The sequence below is a fragment of the Lontra canadensis genome, unplaced genomic scaffold, assembly GCF_010015895.1.
Source record: "Lontra canadensis isolate GAN:19392208 unplaced genomic scaffold, GSC_riverotter_1.0 scaffold9, whole genome shotgun sequence".
NCBI classification, from domain to species: Eukaryota; Metazoa; Chordata; class Mammalia; order Carnivora; family Mustelidae; genus Lontra; species Lontra canadensis.
In genome coordinates, this window is record NW_022631003.1 from 29,145,759 (window position 1) to 29,166,604 (window position 20,846).

At 41.0% G+C, this 20,846-nt stretch overlaps 1 protein-coding gene across 3 annotated transcripts in view; it reads right to left on the reverse strand.

The window, feature by feature from the left end:
* FAR2 (fatty acyl-CoA reductase 2) overlaps positions 1-20,846 on the reverse strand; it is a 136,634-nt gene that overhangs the window by 40,553 nt on the left and 75,235 nt on the right. For 2 of the 3 annotated variants that reach the window (XM_032855164.1, XM_032855165.1), the window contains exon 2: positions 3,931-4,159. In XM_032855164.1, the coding sequence (XP_032711055.1) occupies positions 3,931-4,119 (189 nt within the window). In that variant the 5' untranslated portion in view covers positions 4,120-4,159. Of the gene's footprint in view, positions 1-3,930; positions 4,160-16,079; positions 16,168-20,846 lie in introns of those variants that run through there. The other variant, XM_032855162.1, reaches the window with a different exon arrangement.

The following is a 20,846-nucleotide window of genomic DNA, read 5'->3' on the forward strand; positions in this document are numbered from 1 at the left end:
CAAAAAAGAGGTTTCATCCATTCTCAGAGAGAGCTTCAGGGAGTCAGCCTCTATTTATCTAGTGGCTGCAATAATCTTATCAAAACAAAACAAAACAAAAAGCCAACCATCTTATCGTAACTGGGAGGAAGCCAGAACAAAATGGCAGAGCCAAGGATTCATGGACCAGTGCAGCCACCGCTCCAGGCAACAGCTCATCACCACACTCTTGGAGTTTTCCACTGTGCAATCAGCATGTTATCCTTTGTCTTGAAAGCCAGTTTCAATCGAGTTTTTTTGTTTTGTTTTTCCCAAAGGAAAGTCACCTAACTAACACAATTGTCTGTAGTCTTCCCGGATCTGGTCTCAGGATCCCTTTCTAGTTCTTAAAAACTCAATTGTTTGGGGCCAAGGAAGTCACCCACAGGTTTGCAAATACACCAAACCTGTCACCTGTTTACAAGTGTGGTTTCTTTCTGCTCAGACTGCCCTTTGGTCTCCTCTCCCAGGTGAACTCGTGCTGCACTTCAAGCATGTTTTACGGGACTATCTCTGTCACTTTTTTTTTTTTTTTTTAAATCTCATTTTTATCTTCGTATCCTCAGTGCCCAGCATACATTTGACACCCAAGTAAGCACTTCAGTAAGTGTGGGATTGGTAGAAATGATGGGCTGAAAGGAAATCTGGAGCACGGTATGCTCTTCCTACACAGCACCCTCGATCATCTAGATGGATGCTGTCTGAAACCCTCTGCGATGACAGGAGTGTTCTGTACCTGCCCTGTGCACTGAGGCAGCCAGCAGCATGTGGGGGCCACTGAGCCCGGGAATACGGCTGGTGTGCCTGAAAAACCGCATTTTCAAGTTCATTATTATCATTCGTTGCATTTAAATAACCACATGCTCTAAGGAAGAAAAGTAAGATAATCTGGAAAGTTTTCTGTTTGTTTTGTTAACCATTCCAAAGTCCTCCGATCACATGGTTTCAAAACATAATCTGAAGGTCTGTCTGTATTTTGAATATTTAGGTTCACGAGGATTTTGAGCAGTAATACCTTGTGTATCACAGAGAGTCAGAAACTAAGGACTGTGCTACCCTGATCCCCAACCAGCTTCATGGGCAGCGATCAGCACCGTGTCTCCACGGTCCCAGGCCAGCATTCATGATTTGTGCAGTGGAAGATTTTCAGTTTTGGAGGACCCCGAAATAAGGCACATCCTTTTTTTCTTCCCATGGAATATCTTTTTGTAGATATCAAGTTCCATATTGTGCCAAGATAGCGGGTATTTGTCTAACCAAAGACTAGATAGGCTCTAGACAGAATCTGCTTTTTTTAGCAAAAAACCTTTCTGTTACAAATGACAACACGGAATGGAGGTTGATGTTGCCTTAAAAAGTCATCAGACATAGTGTGCAACCTTCTCAAAATTCTTTAGGTGTCCAAGGCACTCAAGGAATAAAAGTACTAGAAAAAAGGGAAAAAAAAGAACCCACAAAAGGGCCACGCAGACATGGTATTTAACCACAGATATTAAGTTTTTCAGCCATATAAGGTACAACAGATTTCCTTCCTCCCATAATTCTTTCAGGGAAAATTTACAGAGAAAAGAAATCTATAGAATAAACTCTGATTAGCCTAACAGTAAAATGTGAGGCTACAGGAGATTGCAGTTAAAGCCAGACCACACCTAATGACATCAGATTTGGATGTGAATCCAGAAAGACTTGAGTGGGTGGAGAGAGAGAAAGAGAGAGAGAGAGGTGGATAGACAAGACAGACACTCCTGAGTGAGCAAGGTAGTAGGACCCCATTTTACAAGTAATGAAACTAAGCCTCAGTAAAGTATGTGTCTTGCCTCTGGTCCCACAGCTAATAACGGGTCTGGCTGAGATTCAAACCCAGATCAGTCTGCCTTGAAGCCCACACTCTGTAGGGACCATCCGATAATGACTGTTCCCGGAAGATACGGATACTGCTGATCTGGAGACTGCAGATTGAGAACCACTATTTACAAAGGTCAATAGCAAGAGTGGAAACAGGTGTAGAGATTTCCCAAGCCAGCCTTACGGAGAAGTTATAATAGTTAAGACTTCCAAAACAAAAGCAATGTTGCTATGTCATTGAAAAGAACAGTAGGTAAAGCTTGTGCTGACCACAAGACTCCCTGCCACAATTTTATCTAGAAATCTATAAGTTGTCTACAAAGCTAAACACATCTGCTCTGTGATAAAAACAAAATCTGTTAGCGATACGCAACGGAGTGAAGCTGTCCGAAGAGGGATCTGAGAGTTTATTCTAGATTTCGGCTTGGTGCCACTTAGCCTTTTGGTCTTATTAAGAGCTACTAGTTACCATGTGGGGTTACCCTGCTAGCATAGGGTAGAAGCAAGCGTACTGGTTCAGGGGCCAATCTAAAGTCTGCCACACTCATTTATGAGCTGGGTGACCTCTGGAAGTTAACACTTCAGGTCTTGCTCTTTCCATCTATAAAATGAAAACTGAGGATACGAATCATTCTTTCTTCACAAGGCTGTTGCAAAAGTCAACGAGGTAAGGCACAAAAAAGCCGCTGAATAGGGTCTGCATGTCCTGAGCACTCCACAGCACTCAGCTACTGTTATTTTCCCACTGCGGTGTCAGGCCACGTGACACAGGACAAGCTTTCCCAATTCTCTTGCTGATCGCTTGTACCCAAATTGCATCCAGGTGCCTGCAGGTAGATGTGGTCAGTGGGGCTGCTGGGTGTCCATAGTGTGCTGGGCTAGCAGATACAGCTCTGTTAGATGGGAGCCTTTCTACACACGGGAAAGGAGACTTCGTAAAAAAACAAAAACAAAAACAACCAACCAAAAAAACCTTATTTAAATTTTCCTTTTGTCAACCCTAAATGCCCAAGTATATTCCATACAGAACTCTAAACCAGACATGTGTCTTTTTTTACTCAGCTCCCGTGGCAATCCTGGGAGGTCTCTGTGGTTGTTCCTATGTCGAACACTGCAAACTGGAACATATAAGGTAAAGTGGCAGTGAATTGAGAAGCCAGAATTTGAGCTCAGACATGCTTGAGACCAAAGCCAATACTACCTTCAAATTTGTAAAACATGGGAGGATATGCATAATCCTTTTTTAAGGAGTGAGAGGGTTTGATACCCAAATGGTCATCTATACATATATTTCATTTTACATGTCTTCCCCTTAAAGGAACCTATAGCAACAGAAATACCAAGCTACCCAGATCAAGTGTAGAACACCTAAACCTTGTGGAGTTTGGGCAACAGGAAGTATTATCACATGGCTACTTACTAATTGTATCTTGTATACTAATTGTATCAGATAGAAAAGAACAGAATATCCAAAAATGGGGGGGTGGTGCTGGAACTACCTTGAATTTAGAAGAAAGGTCGGGGCACCTGTGTGGCTCAGTCAGTCAGGTGTCTGCCTTCGGCTCAAGTCATTGTCCCCGTGTCCTGGGACCAAGCCCTGCACTATGCTCTTTGCTTAGCGGGGAGTCTGCCTCTCCCTCTGCCCCTGCTTGGGCGAGCACCCTCTCTCAAAGAAAGAAGTAAATCTTTTAAAAGAGAAGAAGAAGAGGAAGAAGGAGAAGGAGAAGAAGAAGGAAGAGGAGGAGGAGAAAGGTTGGAAAAGGTTCCATTGAACGGTGATAGATCTTGAGCCTGAAGAGTCCACTCTGGGGGTTTTAGCATTTTGATTCTTCCTCAGTAATTTCCAGAACACAGAGTATCTGCTCACCTGCCCTGGACAGGGCCTAGGCACTCCTCCTTCTTTTTACAGGACAAAATCACAGATTGCTATGAGCTGTGGGTTGCCATCTTGTCCTGTCTCCTCTCCTCTACCTGCCCAGGCATCCTGGCCCCCACCTGCAGGTCTGTGGCAGTCAGGAAACATTATAGTGAGTCATTCTGTCCCAAGGCTCTTCCCCTATGGCATACCTGACTATTTAGGATCTGGAAAACCCTCTGCTGCGTTGTCTGGCCAGCCTTGGGTCTCACAAGGATGTAAATGACTTTCAGGTCGGGACTGGTGCGAAATAGCTTCTCCATCAACACTTTGCCCATGAAGCCTGTGGCCCCAGTAATGAGAATGGACTTGCCACTATAGAAAGCTGCAATCATGGACATGATTCTTCTCTTGGTCTTTTATAGCTCTGGAAAGAGGTTCCTGAAAAGGAAGAGGAATAACAAAACATTACATTCTCAGAAGTTCTAAAATGCAGTCAATTTTAAAATGTTTCTGGCACTTCCAGGAGTTCTGGATGCAGAAAAAGGTCAGAGTGAGAGCATCATGCTTTATTGACAACACGATTCATTTCAATCAATATTTACTGAGCCCGCTTTGCATGCCAGATTTTATGCCAGCAATTGCAGGCGAAAAAAAAAAAAAAAAGAAAAAGAAAGAAAAAGAAAAAAATAATAAGACATGGTTCCTGCTCTCAAGAGATTGCTCATAGACTAACAGTGGGGACAGACGTCTAAATAGATCACCGAATATAATACGTGAGTGCTAAAACAAAGGGATTGCAGACGCAGGGTGGACAGCAGGATTTAGAAATTTCAGAAAGGGCCACCCGTCTGCCCAGATGGGTGAAGGTGAGGTAAACTGTGAAGGGAGGGCAGGGGCGGTGGGGGAAGGTGTTTCCAGCCCAGAGAGCAAGAGCAAAGGTGCAAGGTGTGGCAGGTCATGTTGCCTGGAGGAAACAGAAGGAAGTCAGTGAGATGAGAACATCAGTGATAAGGCTAGGAGTGGCCCCATAACCCAAGAAAACAAAGTTTAGAACAGCCACCACATTCTTTTTCAATTATGATATAATTAGTATTTCAGTTGCAGTTTCCTTTAGAAAAAATATTGGAGCAAATAACTTCTGGTTTCACTTGAATTCACAGGCCCTGGCCTACCCAGCCATTTCCGAGTAAATACATTTTTCTCTTCCTTGGGCTGAAAAGGGGTCTAGGGCCACCCTTTTTCCCCATGCGTTCCTCTCAGGGCTGAAACACTGCAAAAGACAAAGGAAAGAGAAAGTTGAACAAGCGAGGCCAGGACCGGAGGCTTTGTTAAGCTCCAAAATACCACCGGGTGACTGTAGGGGCTCTGTCCATTTAAGGCCGTTGCCAGGAGCAGAGAGAAAGAGCAGATCTGGGAGTGGGAAGCCAGGTGCGGCCTTTAGGTCCTGGGCCTCCCAGAAAAGTCACCACGTGCTATTGACATGCCACGTTAAATGTCTGTCTCTAAGCTTGGGTTCAGAATGGTCCATGGGAAGCCGCGGTGGAGAGCTTTGAATGAAACAGTGCAGTGGGCTGGGTGCAGACTTCCTTTCTGTCATAATAGGTCCCCTGAGACTGCTGGATGGCGGTGGGTAGATTGTGCAGAACACAACTCCAGGGACCGGCACTGACATCAGAGCTCACGAAGAAGAAGAAGAAGAAAAAAAAAACTATGAGAGTTAGCACCCTGCCTGGTCATCTCCAGTGAAGTTTCCCCTGCCAGTAACTCCTTAGAACTCCTTATCTCCTCAACAGTCATAATTTACAGATCGTAAAATAGTCATAATTTAGACCGTAAGGATCTTGAGGCTGGTCTTGGGCAGAACTCTTTGCCTTTGAAGGATTCATTCACCCATGAATTTACTCAACAAATAATTTTGAGTACCTGCCCTGACAGACTGTGCTGAGTTCTGAAGATAAGCAGACAAATGAGGCAAACAGATCTTTGTGCTCCCCTCGCAGAAGAGGCCGGCAATACAAAGGTTGGTAAGTATGTAAACGAGATGACAGACTGTACAGATGCAAATAAAATAAGGATCAATGACAGAAATCACATCCAATCATCAACCCTATTCAGTTTAGGAAATCTGGATTTCAAATCATGTTAGTTATATCCACTGAGTTACTATTTAAACCCTTTTATTGGGGCGGCTGTGTGGTTAAGTCGATTTAGCATCTGACTCTTGTTTCAGCTCAGGTCATGATCTCAGGGTTGTGAGATGGAGCCCCATGTTGGGCTCCAGGCTCAGTGGAGAGACTGCTCCAAGAGTCTCTCCCTCCACCCCTCCCCCCACCTATGTGCGCTCTCTCTCACTCTAAAGTAAATAAATCTTTAAAAAAAAACCCTTTATTGAGGTTGATGTGAAAAATCTTACTTTGAAGAACACATTTGGATCTTGTGCAAAACAGCAACTAATCATAGTTTTTTTTTTTTTTCACCATGTTGCAAAATGTTACTCATATTGCAACCCAATCACTTTCTAAAGATTTTATCCCTTGGGAAAAGTACTGAAGAGTCTTGCCTTGCCTGCCTGGAAGCTCAGAAAAGTGTGGAAGGCAGTTCGACATCCTAGTTGAGCACACAGGTTCTAAGCAAGACTATCTGAAATCCAATCCAAGTTCCGCCACTTATTAGCACTGTGACCTCAGGCACATTATTATTCTCTCTGTGCTGTAGCTTGCTCATTAGTAAATGCGGATAACAAAAGTATCCACATAATAATGCTGTGGTAAGAATTATACGACTCCGTATATTACTTAAAACTCTTAGTAATCAACACAGTATTTGACTGGCACAAAAAATACACACATAGGTCAAGAGAGTAGATCAGAGAGCCCAGAAATAAACCACGCTTATATGACCAATTAATCTACAATAAAGGAGGCAAGAGCATACAATGAGGAAAAGACACTCTACTGATTAAGTGGTGTTGGGAAAACTGGACAGCTACATGCCAAAGAATGAAACTGGACCACTTTCTTACACCATACACAAAAATAAACTCAACATGGATTAAAGACCTAAATCTGAGACCTGAAACCATTAACTCCTAGAAGAAAACACTGGTGATAATGTCTTTGCCATCAGCCACTGAAACATTTTTCTAGATGTATCTCCTCAGACAAGGGAAACAAATGCAAAAATAAACTATTGAAACCACACCAAAATTAAAAGCTTTTGCACAGCAAAGGAAACCATCAAAACAAAACAACAAAGCAGCCTACTAAATGGGAGAAGATATTTGCAAATGATATATCCAGTAAGAGATTAATATCCAAAATATAGAGAGAGAACTCATACTAGTAAACACTAAAAAAATGCCAAATAATCTGAATAAAAATGCGCCAAGGATCTGAATAGACATTTTTCCAAAGAGGACATATAAATGTCTAACAGACATATGAAAAGATGCTCAACATCACTCATCATCAGGGAAATGCAAATCAAAACCACAGTGAGTTTTCACCTTAACACTTGTCAGAATGGGTAGAATCAAAAAGACAAAAAATAACAAGAGTTGGTGAGTTTATGGAAAATGGAACTCTTGTACACTTCTGGTGGGAATGCAATTTGGTGCCACTCCTGTGGAAAACAGTATAAAGATTTCTCAGAAAATCAAAAATGGAATTACCATATGATCCAGCAATTCCACTACTAGGTATTTACACAAAGAAAACAAAAACACTCATTTGTAAAGATATATGTACCCCTATGTTTATTGAAACATTTTTATAATAGCCAAGATATGGAAGTAACCTAAGTGTCCATCAGTAGGTGGATGGATAAAGAAGATGTGGCATATGGAATATTACTCAGATATAAAAAAAAGAATGAAATCTTGCCATTTGCAACAATATGGATGGGTCTAGAAGGTATAATGCTAAGTGAAATAAGTCAGACAAAGCCAAATACTATATGATTTCACTCATATATGGAATTTAGAAACAAAGCAAACAAAGAAAAAAGAGACAATCAAAAAAACCTGACTCTTAAATACAGAAAACAAACTGATGGTTGCAGGAGGGCAGGTGGGTGGGGGGATGGGCAAAATAGATAAAGGGGATTGAGGGTACGCTTATCATGATAAGCACTGAGCAACGTAAGAGTTGCATCTGAAACTAACAGAACACTGTATGTTAATCATTTATCAATTAAAAAAGAAAACTCTTAGAAATATTTGTTACCCATACTATATACTCAATAAGTATTGGCTGTTAATATAGTCACTGGTTATACATTTTTCCTCTTAATAGTTCCTGGTTTTTCCTTTTGACATTTAAGTGCTCTGTCTTATGCATTTTATACACCCTCTTTTGGAAATAGGAGGTGATTTACAACTCAGTCATCACGCCAAGTAAACTGCTTTCCCCAAATGCAACTCTACTTGATGATGAACCTTGCCAGTTCCTTTTCCAGTACCATACTCCTTTAGTATGTTAGGTATAAATAAGCATGGTTGGCAGGAAAATACAGAAGAGAAACTGAGTTTGGATAAGGTTATTTCCCAACCTCACTTGTTCTAAAGATGTCAGATGCTTGTTTTGCACTCTTTTTTTATTTTCTTCAAAGATTTTACCCATTTGACATAGAGAGAGACAGTGAGAGAGGGAACACAAGCAGGGGAAGTGGGAGAGGGACAAGCAGGCCTCCCACAGAGCAGGGAGCCGGATGCGGGCGATTCTAGGACCCTGGGATCATGACCCAAGCTGAAGGCAGAGGCTTAACTGACTGAGCTGCCCAGGCACCCCTTGTTTTGCACTCTCCTATGCTTTAGTGGAGTCATATTTTCTAGAATGCAAACATAATGTTCAGATATTTTGATCCCAGGTACAGTTTTGTAACCTGTGATAAAAAATTTTAGGAAGCAGGTAATGGATTTCTAATGAGCCCATTTCTCGTGGGATGAAGGAAGACTTGATGTGTCCTCAAAGAATTGAATTTGCCTGCTCAGTGGGGAGTCCAGATACTTCTCAAGCAAAACCAAGCCATGGCAGAGTACACTGAGTTCTCGGATAGGAAAACAAAACAAACCAGCATTTTGTGGCCCTCATTATCTGGCTATCAGGAGCAGGTGGCAGAAGAGTGTGGCCAAGGCTCTAAGCAAGGCAAGTGATTCTGAAAAATGTCTGAGAATTCCTCATCCTCAGATCAAAGCTGTATCAGAGATGTTTCTTCTACTTCTTGCCTCCACTCTCCACAGATGGCTTAGTTCCTGGACGCAGAAACTCTTATATAAAATTTGGCTTCCTGGGTGCCTGTGTGACTCAGTTGGTTAAGGGTCTGCCTTCAGCTCAGGTCATGATCCCAGGGTCCTGGGATCGAGTCCCTCATTGAGTTCTCTGTTCAGCAGGCAGTCGCTCTCTCACTCTCTGTCAAATAAATAAACAAACTTTAAAAATAAATGGCTCTCTGAATTCTGTTCCATATATTAAACTTGCAAGGCCCAGGATTACTAACCCTGAACATAATTCATTAAAATAATTCAGCTAATTATTTTAAAAATTATAGTAAACTCACATTCAGTAATGGACGATACAAACTCTAGAAGGAGGAATATGTTTAGGACCAGCTGACTGGTCATGGTTTGCCTTTCATATCTTCGGACTGCCAGTGCAGAGAGCAAAGGACAATTTGCTGTTCCTCATGCTCATGATATGGCTTGTGAGAAGCCTAAGCCACTTTGAAAATTTCCAGAATCATCCTGTATAAAGTAGGATATAGGATGCTTGAATGAAAAAGGAGGGGGGTCTATGAAAGTCAGCCAGTGCATTTTTTTTATAAATTTTTTTTTTTTTTAATTTTACCTATTTGACAGAGAGAGAGATCACAAGTAGGCAGAGAGGCAGGCAGAGAGAGAGGAGGAAGCAGGCTCCCTGCCAAGCAGAGAGCCCAAAGCAGGACTCAATCCCAGGACCCTGAGATCATGACCTGAGCCAAAGGCAGAGGCTTAACCCACTTAGCCACCCAGGCACCTCTAGCTAGTGCATTTTTATTGAATGTCTACTATGCGTCAGATACTGTCTGTACACTGGGAACAGTAAGTAGTGCATAGGCTGTAGGCAGCAACTTAAGATTCTTCCTTTCTTTTCTGGAGCATTTTTTTTTTCCTCTTAAGATCATTCCTCATGGTCATGAGTAGAAATAGCTGGTTTTTACTCTTCTTTTGGTAGTAAAATGAAGCTGTTCTTGTTTCTAGAGGACAGATGTTAAAATACTGAATCATGATTGTTGTGCCAAGTTATACATTTTTTTGCAGTTTTCAGCATATGGAAATTTTTCTTTGAGTAATTCTTCTGAAAAACAAAAAATTGAGATTCAAATACTTAAGGGAGATAGGTTTACGGTATTTTTTGATAGCATTTCCAGAGAAAAACATTTAAAAATAAAGAAACAAGGTGCTCTGCCCCTCGGGAAACTTACTTAACCAGGGTTTCTTGGTCTTGGTTCTATCAATATTTTGGGAGGGATAAATCTTGGTGGAGAGGCGGCAGGGGTCGGGGTTGGGGCACTGTCCAGTACAATGCAAAGTGTTAAGCTGTATCCCTGGCCTCGACTCACTAGACGGTAGTAATATCCCTCTTACCCAGTCAGGTGTGATAATCCAAAATGTCTAGGATTTGCTAAATATGTTCTTGGGAAAAACTGCCTCTTCTTCAGAGAAACATTGTTCTTGGACCTTCTTCAGTGCTCATTTTATAATATTCAGCACACCACATTAAAATGTCAAGATTCAAGGCTTAAATTTCTGCTTGTGAAACTAGGTACTAGATATGATAGGTACTACCTATGCTTAATCCTTCATAGGTACGTACATTTACCAAGCAAATTACATGCATGGCATATCCTGTTTGTGTTCAATGTGGAGATGAAGGAAGACTTCTTCAGAGAAAGATGTCCTACTTTTTATTTAACCAAATTTCTTTTGGTCTCTGTGCTTTAAGTTAGACTATGAACCCCACCTTCCACACAGACTGAGCCTCTCAATTTTATCCATCAAAACCGATTACAGGCAAATTTAGGAGAGAATGGCAATTGGACAAGCATGAGAGATCAGCTGAGGAATAACCAATAGTATTGGTTGCTATGTATTAATAATTCAATGGATCATTGAGCCAATATCATCTATATGTAATTCTGTGCCTTTTTTCTGAAGATTCAAAGATGCTGTGTTAAGAGATAAGTTACATTGGCAAATGGAGTGTTGGTTGCAAATGGACACAGTAATATGGGCTGATCTATTGAAGAAAACTGATGCTATTTTGGGAAATTCAGCAAATGAAAGTTGTTCTGCTTCATCAAAATTGAACAGTTGAAATTCTTTCAATAAGTGTGCTGAATTAATTGCATAAATGCATTTATGAAATATTATTCAATGCATAAAAGGAGACCACAAACTTGTGAAAACATAATGTCCATTAAAAATCCCTATGGGAAAGACTGGGGTGGGGGGGTATGAAATAAATGATGGTAGCTGTACGACTGAGTGACAGGATTCAAGGGAAAGAGCCTTATTTCATGTCTATAATTTCTTTCCATGATTTAAAAGGTAATATAATAATACATTACAAAAGAAGTTCTCAGAAAGTAATGGCTGTCAATATTTTTATAGTCTCTTCTTTTGCTGTGGGTACTGAAAGTACAAAGACATAAAACAAACCTTAGTTTAAAATGTATTTAAATTGTTTATAAAAGTGTGGCTTAACTGACATTACACAATGTTGTGGACTGAATTATGTCCCTTCCAAATACATATGTTGAAACCCTACCCCCTCAGGTAATGGTATTTGGATATGAGGCCTTTGGGTTACATGATGTCATCCGGGTAGGGCGCAAATCTGACAGGACTGGTGTCCTAATAAGGAGAGACACCAGAGAAAAGTCTCTCCTCAAACAGGAACGGAGGAGAGGCTATGTGAGTATGGAGAGAGAAGGCAGTTGTCTACTATGCCAAGAAGAGAGCTCCCACCAGAAACTGAATTTGCTGGCACCTTAATCATGGACTTGGAGCCTCCAAAACTGTAAGAAATAAATGGAAGTTAAAGCGACCCAGTCTGCAATATTTTATTATAGCAGCTTGAGTAGACTAATGCACACACAAATACACATGAACAGAGACATGAACATTTCTGGATGAGTAAAATAACTTGACAATATTTCTTAATTCGGGAGTAAACCTGTGTCATTTTCCCATCTTTGCAGATAAGGGTAGGATACAGATTCTTGCTATTCACATGTTTGTGAAAATATGGACAGGCCTTTGACAATAAACTACAGAGACCTCATTAATCCAAGCTTTAAAAATCTGTGTATAAGTCACATATCTCTGTCAGGCACTTAATGAAAAAAAGAAGTTTTCATCAGAGTTCTTTCTTTTTTATTTAGCTTTAGTTTCCAAATTATACAATTCAGCAATAAACTTAGATACCTTTCTGTGTGGGTTTGTTACACAAAGTCTTTCTGTGAGAACTTTTAAGTTCTTGATGGGGGAATACTGACCCTCAGGGGTATTGTAGGCAACTCTTGGTCGGGGGAGGGGGTGGTGGGCCACAGCTCTCACTAATCAGATTAGCAATGGCCCTAATCAAGAAAAACCCAATTTGGAAAGAGTTCTGGGCAGGGGTTAGGATAGCCCAGGGGGGGCTTTAGGAACACAAAATTGACTAATTACTTCAACATACCTAATAACAGTCTTCCTAGTTTCCTTTTGCTTAGCTCATTAGTAAGTCTTCAAAAAAACCCCTCCAAATCTAACAAAAATTAAAAAGGAGGGGTCCCTGGGTGACTCAGTTGGTTGAGCGTCCAACTCTTGCTTTCGGCTCAGGTCAGGATCTCAGGGTAGTAAGATCCAGCCCCCTGTCTGGCTCTGTGCTTAGTGGGGAGTCTGCTTGAGAATCTCTCTCCCTCTTCTCTTCCCCCTACTCGCACACACACTCTCTCTCTCAAATAAACAAATCTTTAAAAAAATGAAAAAGGAAAACATACAAGCTAAATTCATCATTTCACTGTAATTGATTAAATAGATATGTAGTCTGCCTACTATGAGCAACACTTGATGTTAGATGTGGATCATTAATATGTAAATATTTTCGCTAAATAGTAAGGCATTATGAAAATACATGATATCATTGTTACGATTACAGGTTAAGTCAAACAACAGGCAGCATGTGAAGATTCTAAAATGGTATCAAGAGAATTACAGTCAAATGAAAATATTGATGTTTCTTATTTTGACTTGATGAATTATAAATTGGGTCATGTCATAAATAAAAGAATGGTTGATTTATTAACACAATGACCAAAGAAACCCAACTGAATGGATAGTCAGCTAACCTACATTTTCCATGCTCCACTTAGAACTAAAGATGATTTTTTTTAAGATGACATAACCTAGAATATCTATCATCTACCATCTATCTACCTACCTATGAGACAGAGGGAGAGAAAGAGAGATAGGGAGGAGAGAAAAAGAGGGGGAGAGAGGGAAAGAGACAGAGATGGGGCAGAGAGATGGAGTGGGGGAGAGAGGAAGATGGGGAGAGAGGAAGATGGGGAGAGAAATGGGGGGGTAGATTTAAGAAATTGGCTTGTGAGATCACGGAGGCTTGGTAAATCCAAAATCTGCAGGCTGGAGACTCAAGCAAGAGCTGTAGTTTAAGATCAAATGCAGAATTTTTGGTGAGGTGGAGGTCAGTGTTAGTTCCCTTAAGGCCTTCAACTAATTGGATAAGGCCCACTCACATTATGGAGGATAATCTGCTTTACCGAAAGTCCACTGATTTACATGTTAACCTCATTCAAATAACACTTTCACAGAAACATCCAGAATAATGTTTGACTGATATCTAGGACTGTAGCCTAGCCATGTTGACATATAAAAATAAACATCATTAGTCCACTCTTGTCAACTTGGTGCCCATGCACAACTTTTCAAAACCATAATTTCCCAATAAAGATAATAACAAACTCATACTTCTGCTCCACATTATACAACTATCCTGGCATACAAGTAAAACATACTAACCCTTTCCCCAGAAAAGGATGCAAAGTTTTGGGGTAATGTTTACTCTTCTTCTATACTTAATAGATTACTTAAATACTGTATTTTGTATCCTCTTTGGCCTCCGCAAGCACATCAGCTGACTATGATTCTTTACCTGGTGGGGTAAAGGGGTCTGGTCATCAGGAGCCCTCCCTGAACTGGGTAATTTTAGTTTTCCATTGACCTTAATCACAGGACATGGTAATACTCATAGATGCCCTGAGGGATCTTCTGTATTTCAGACATATTCTTCCTTATCTCCACTGTGAAGTAGCAGTCCAATTTCCCCTTGGTAGTCCGGATCAGTCACCCCAGCCCACACAGAGACCCCCCTCTCTTTGCCTGTTGATTCAGAAACATGAGGAGTGCAAAGTGGTCAGGCCGCCATCTTAACTTCCAGTTAGTTAGAATCAGTGCTGTGCTTCTGGGTGGAACCATTCTTCTCTTTGGAACTGAGATCTCTAGGCCAGCAGAACATAGTGTCATGGGGAGAGGGAGAACTTTTTTGCAACTGGGCCACCTGGGTAATAATGAGTGGTGACATTCTCCTTTCCACCCCTGAACTCTTAGACTCATGAATCTGGGGTATGGGAGAAAATAGCACCATCTACTGGATGCTGATCCACAGCATATACAGCCTTCTGGACATGCTTGCCTCAGTCCTTCAAGGTTGTGCCACCCAGCTGGCACTATACACGAGTCTCCTACAAGTCATTGCACCCTTCTATTAAACCAGCTGCTTTGGGATAGTAGAGAACATGGCAAGGCCAGTGAATTCTATGAGCATGAGCCCATTGCCACATTTCATGTGCTTTGAAGTGAGCTCCTTGATCAAAAGCAATGCTGTGCAGAATACCATGATGGTGAAGAGGCATTCTAGAAATCCACTCATGGTAGTTTTGGTAAAAGCACTACTTGTAGGGAAGGCAAATCCACATCCTCTATTTCAGTAAGAACAAAACTCTGACCCATGATAGAAGTACAATCTGCCTCTAGGTAGCTGGCTTATACCCTGAGGACTCCGTGTTGGTCTCTGATGCTGGGAAATTGGGCATTCACCAGCGTATTTGTAGACAAGTAGGCCTTGGTGAGCCAAAGTCCATGTTGCTGAGCCCAACCTTTATCCCTGCCTCTATGACCACTTGGTTTATGAGCTATCAGTGCATAATAGGGGTAGTTGGGTATTCACAGAATAGGTCATCCTCTCCTATCCACTTGATTATTAAAATATTCCTTTGCTGAGGTCACCCTTTGGTAAACATTATGTGGCACACAAGTATCTTCATGTCTTTGCCCATTCCATATACCCCTTCCCTAGACTCGCTTGTCATCAATTTTCCAATCATGTTCTTTCAAAATCCCTGACCACCCAGTCAAACCACTGGCCATAGGCCATAAATCAGTATACAGTTGCACATCGGGCCATTTCTCCTTGCAAGCAAAGTGAATAACCAGGTGCATTGCTTGACATTCTGTTCACTGAAAGGTTTTCCCTTCTACCACTGTCCTTCAGAGGATGTCTCAGAGAGAAGCAGTTGTTCATCCCTACATATCATCTCTTCTGTCAACAGATTATAGGGGCTTCCTCATGAGGCCATAGATGCAGGCTAAGGGAGAAAAGGTAGTGTAGTACCAGTGGGGACAATAGGCATTTGGGCCACTTCTTTGTATAAATCACTGGTGTCTTGAGGGCTTTTTTGGGTCTGATCAGATATATACAATACATTATGCCAGCAATGTAATGGGTCAAAATGATATCTTATGGAAGGGCAAGGTGATCAAGATTCCTGCAAATTGAATTCTGGCAGGGACCTGCAGAGCTGCTAGACCCCTGAGGTAGAACAGTGACGGTGTCTTGCTGGCTCTGCCCCATGAAAGCAAACTGCTTCTCGTAGTCTTTATCAATAGGGATGGAGAAAAAAGCATTTGCCAGATCAACAGCCACATACCAGGCACCATTTTCTCAAGCAATGAAATCACATCTGTTAGAGCAGGTGAAATCAGAGTCCCCACTGCATTAAGCTTATGACAATCCACTGTTATTCTACAAAATCCATTTGTCCTCTGCACAAGCCAAATAGGCAAGTTGAATGAGAATATGGTGAGAATCACCACCTCTGCATCTTTCAAGAGAAACAGAATGTGAGCAGAGTGGAGGGGAGGAGCAGAGGGAGACAGAATCTAAAGCAGGCTCCACATCCAGCAGAGAGAGCAATGTAGAGCTCCATCTCACCACCCTGAGATCATGATCAAAGCTAAAATCAAGAGTCAGACACTTACCTGACTGAGCCACCCAGGTGCCCCTCAATTACGTATTTTTGAACTGAGGAAATGACAACAGAATGGGTCCAGACACCTACTGAGCCCACTGTGAGGTGGTTCTAACCTAAAACTCCACTGATCACCTAACCTCCATAAACTCCTATTTTGACCAATGGACCACAGAGACATTTTGGGTTTCCTAGAATTAGTGTCAGTTAAGAGCCAGTGTTCAGTAATCCCTGAAAGCTCTCATTATTTTCTTTTTCCCCAAGGTACAATTACCCTGGTTAAAGATTGCAGGTCCCTTTAGGGATGGCTGGGAAAAAGATTAATGGAGTAAATTTTTAGCAATGTTCAGGAGTTTCAAGGGGACTTGACTTCCCCTTCATTCGGTCTATAAACTGGCTCATATCTGGGGATTGATGAAGGGGGTCATAACTCTGTTTTTATGATTCAAGTCAAATTTTGTTCAGTTGACCTAGAACTTTTCTGCTTATACAAATTAAGCAAAAATTTGGTGGGCTTCCCAAATATTTCACTTTGAGGAACACCATCATCAACCAGTCAATGACCTAGCTCTCTACAAGTCAGAATATTCTGATTTCTACTTTATCCTGCTGTCCATTATGGAACCATGACCACCTTGACTTTGGCATTCGAGGGTCATCATTTAGCTCCTGCCACACCAGGATCCTCACTGCATTTAGGTGTCCCAATTTAATGACAGCAGTTCCCACTGTAAGTTCTGGCATACAGAGAAGAATGATCACTGAGCTCTTCAGGGATGCTGGGGCTCCCCTCACAAATTTATTTCTGTGGCCCAGCCAAATTAACACATAAAATGAACCATCACAACCATTACATTTTCTCCTAACACATTCACCATATGCAGGACTTCTGTTGCAAATTTTAATGAACAGAATCCTTGCTTGATGGCTTGGTGGTTGAACATAAAATACATATTGACAGGAAGGAAGTTTTAGTTATTTGGAATTATTTCTTTTCTCTGTTTTTCAACCAAATTATTCATTACTGGTAAATTTTTTACCTCTAAACAGACTCAGCTTAAGTAACAACAATGAAAAATTATGCGAGGTATGATACAGGCACAGTGAGAAGAACACTGGTTTAGGAATTAGCATCAGAGCGGATTTTCTTTCTAGATTTTCTAATTGGTCATGTGACTCGGAATCTTGAATCTTGGCAGTTCTAGGACTCAACTTTCTCTTCTGTCAAATAATATCCTATCTACTTCAGAGCCATCTTAATAACCAAATAAAGTAATAAACAAGTGAGATTATTACTCCAAGTGTCTTCTGACCAGAACAGAATGATGTTGCTCTTGCTCTGTATATTACATGCTATACTCTTAATGCTACCCTGACCCTGAGTCCAAATACCTCATGCTTCTTTATTAATAGATGTTGAGGATACATCTTGTCACCTTAATTAGATAGTAAAACACTTGACACAGATGTATGTATACATAGTACTGTGCCATGAAAAATCAATGAATGAATGATTCAGAACTGAAGGCGTGATTCATTTAATCAATGAATAAAAAATCAGGGGGTGGTTCACAAAGCTTCGTGGGTATTTGAATCATCTGGAAAGCTTACTAAAATGGCCCTTTTACCAGACTCCAGGTTCTGAGATTCTGATTGAGGAAGTCAGAGGTAGGGCCCAAGTAGAAGGATTTTAATGACTAGTCCACAGTTTCAGATGTCAGGGGGAAGAGAGATGCGGGTGTAGGGAATTTAACTAAGTTTGCTCTGGGATTCCAGATCATATTTTGTACCTTAGCCTTTATCTTTAATGTAAGCCTATATTGTCCCTCTGAATCATTTTTTCCCTTAAAACAGTACATAAAATAACTTGCTAACTTGAGAATTCTTATTTCTAATGAGAGTGGGAGGGGGCGAACACAGAATGCTGCGGAGCGTGGCTACTGTCCAGCCAGGGCCTTTGTCTGAACTTAGTCTGCGCTCCTGCTTGCACTAAGGTAATTTTGATGAGAGACTTTCTACACATTTACTACCAGATCTGAGTTCACAGGTGTAACCCATAATGACACATGTATCATAAGAGGTGGGATGGGGACACATCTTTTCAAATAAATAACCAAACCTTTATTTATTTATTTGACAGAGAGAGAGAGAGAAGCAGGCTCCCTGCTAAGCAGAGAGCCCGATGCAGGGCTTGATCCCAGAACCCTGAGATCACGACCTGAGCCAAAGGCAGAGGTTTAACCCACTGAGCCACCCAGGTGCCCCATTAACCAAACCTTTAAAACATTATTTTTTCCTCTGTGTTCTGGCTTCAACTAAAAGTTGAAACAAATAACTATTTAAAGGAATTTTAAAATTATAGTTCAATTATACGCACAGATAGTAGAATAGCATACCAATGATAAATAAACATACTGCATTACCCCAGCAGGAGAAAGGTTATATATCAAGGGGTCCTAATTTCCTAATAAGACACAGTCCGCCACTTATATGGGTTGAAAGACTTAATCAGACTCATTCAAATAGAGTTTTGAAATGAGGCTGGATATTCCTATCTCTCAGTCCAGACAACCATATCTCAACCTGTGTATTGAACCAAGGAAACAACATGGAAACAAAATGGTTGGAATATATAAAAACCTTTGACAGCAAGACCTGATTAAATGGAGATCAACTGAACGTCATGAGCTCAATCCATCAAAAAGACAACTGATTCATAGAATAACATTGAGAAATGGCTGCAAAACCGTAACACAAATTATTGTTTGCTCCCAAATATCATAATAGTATACGTGACCGTTTTACAAACATGTAAGTTAGCGATATTTGCTACTGTCAATGGTTAGATGTGGTACTTATTAACTGTATCCATCCAAAGAAAAGACACAGCACTAGTCACTTCATATAGTGGAATATTCATATTCCAGGAGTTTAGTCATTGCCACATACCAACTAATTATTCTTGAACCACATGGGAAATTATATTTTTTAAAAAGGTTAATACAAAGGTCAGTTAATTATATATGAATCCATATGATGAACTGGAAATCCTTATTTTCTGATGGAATTTACGGATCATAACCTATGTCAATAAATTGACAGTCTCTCAGGGAATATCTGAATAAATATAAATATACTATTTGGAAATATGCAGTTAGGCCTTTATAGGAGATTAATTCTGAATTAAGGCTGATGCCTTCCCTTTCCAGTTCTCTCCATAGGCTCTTACTCTGCATCAGAAGTGCAGCAAGGCACAAACAGCACCCACTCTTCTCTGATAATGTACAATGTCTACTACTAAACTCATCAAAAATTTCAGACATTAGTCTGTAAAATGAAGGTCCTTAGAGGTCTGAAAAAATTACTTCATGTCCATATGAAACCGTGGGTAGTGGCTACATAAGACTAGAAGAAAAAGAACAGGTTTGGTACACCAAAGTGCAAGCCATCAGAAAGTCGCTGTCCATCAGAGCTGCATGGAGGACAAGGTCCTTGGCCTAATTGTTTAATATCACTTTCACAGGTGAGAGAAGCACTCCGTTCTCTCCTCCAGTTACTATGCTATTTAAATGGATACAGACTCCATTGTACACTCTCTTTGACAATGTTCATGACTGCGTGCTCGCCAATCCAATCACCTACGTTTCACATGCTTTTTACAGTCTTACTGAAATATTAAACCCACTCTCTGTTCATTTTACTGTGGGCAGGGCTAGAATATCTTTCATGTTATTAAAGCTGCCATTTCACAATTTGAATTCTGCTATCTAGTTCTAAATCTGAGCCATTATTTCAAAACGTATAAGCCAATGCAATTTATTGCTTCATATCTACAGCGAACACCTACGTCTCTTGCTCAGTCAAAAACAAATTTCGACTCCCTGGTTTGTTTCTATGTACCCCACCCCAAGTTCGACAAAGGATGTGGGGTGAATGAGAGGGAAGGTCTGAGAATCCCCGAGTCTGAATTCCTGCCTACCTTTTAAGGGCCTGCCTCTATATAACACGTTCTATCTTGAATATCCGTGTACACAAGTTCTCTGCTGTACAAGAGTTGAAGTACTTTAAGGACAGAGGCCTTAATCATCATTTTGTGCCTCAGACATTATCACTGAACGCAAAAGTTCTGCTGGACCCCATCTCCAGCTGCATGCATGATCATCACTGAGCTCACCTCCTAACCCCGAGCTCTTCCAGGGCAGGAATGGTAGGCTCACTTGTTATCCCTGCGGCTGAGAAACTCTACAAGGCCAATCAATGTTACGTAAGGGCCTGAATGGATGAACGGATGTGTGAGGATGAAGGGCACACTAGATGCTAAGCCATGTCTCAGGTCTCTGAACTCCTTGTCCCCGGGGACTCAGCCGTACAAAAGGCAAGAAGCTCTGCCTGTCAGGTTGACTTGTATGGTCTCTAAAAGCCTGTGTGAACCAACTGGCTTGGGATTAGTTCTGTGAAGTCATTTGCATAACTATAACATTTTTAAAGTTCAAATTTGGTACCACTTCACATGGGTGCTAATAAGAAGTTACTTTGAATCATCTTTCCTGTTCATTGAACAGTGCTTTAAAATTCCATTTAATGTGTTCATTTCCAGAATTCAGCATTTGGAGGGGGAGGTGGCCAAAATACTCACTCTTGACTCTGCCTATCATTATAAATTCTGTGAGTGATCATTCGATTATATTTAGTCCAATCCTATTTTAGGAGTTCTAGTGAAAAAAAGAATGTACAGAAATATCTAAATTACGTAGAAAGTAGCAGACAAGGTGATACC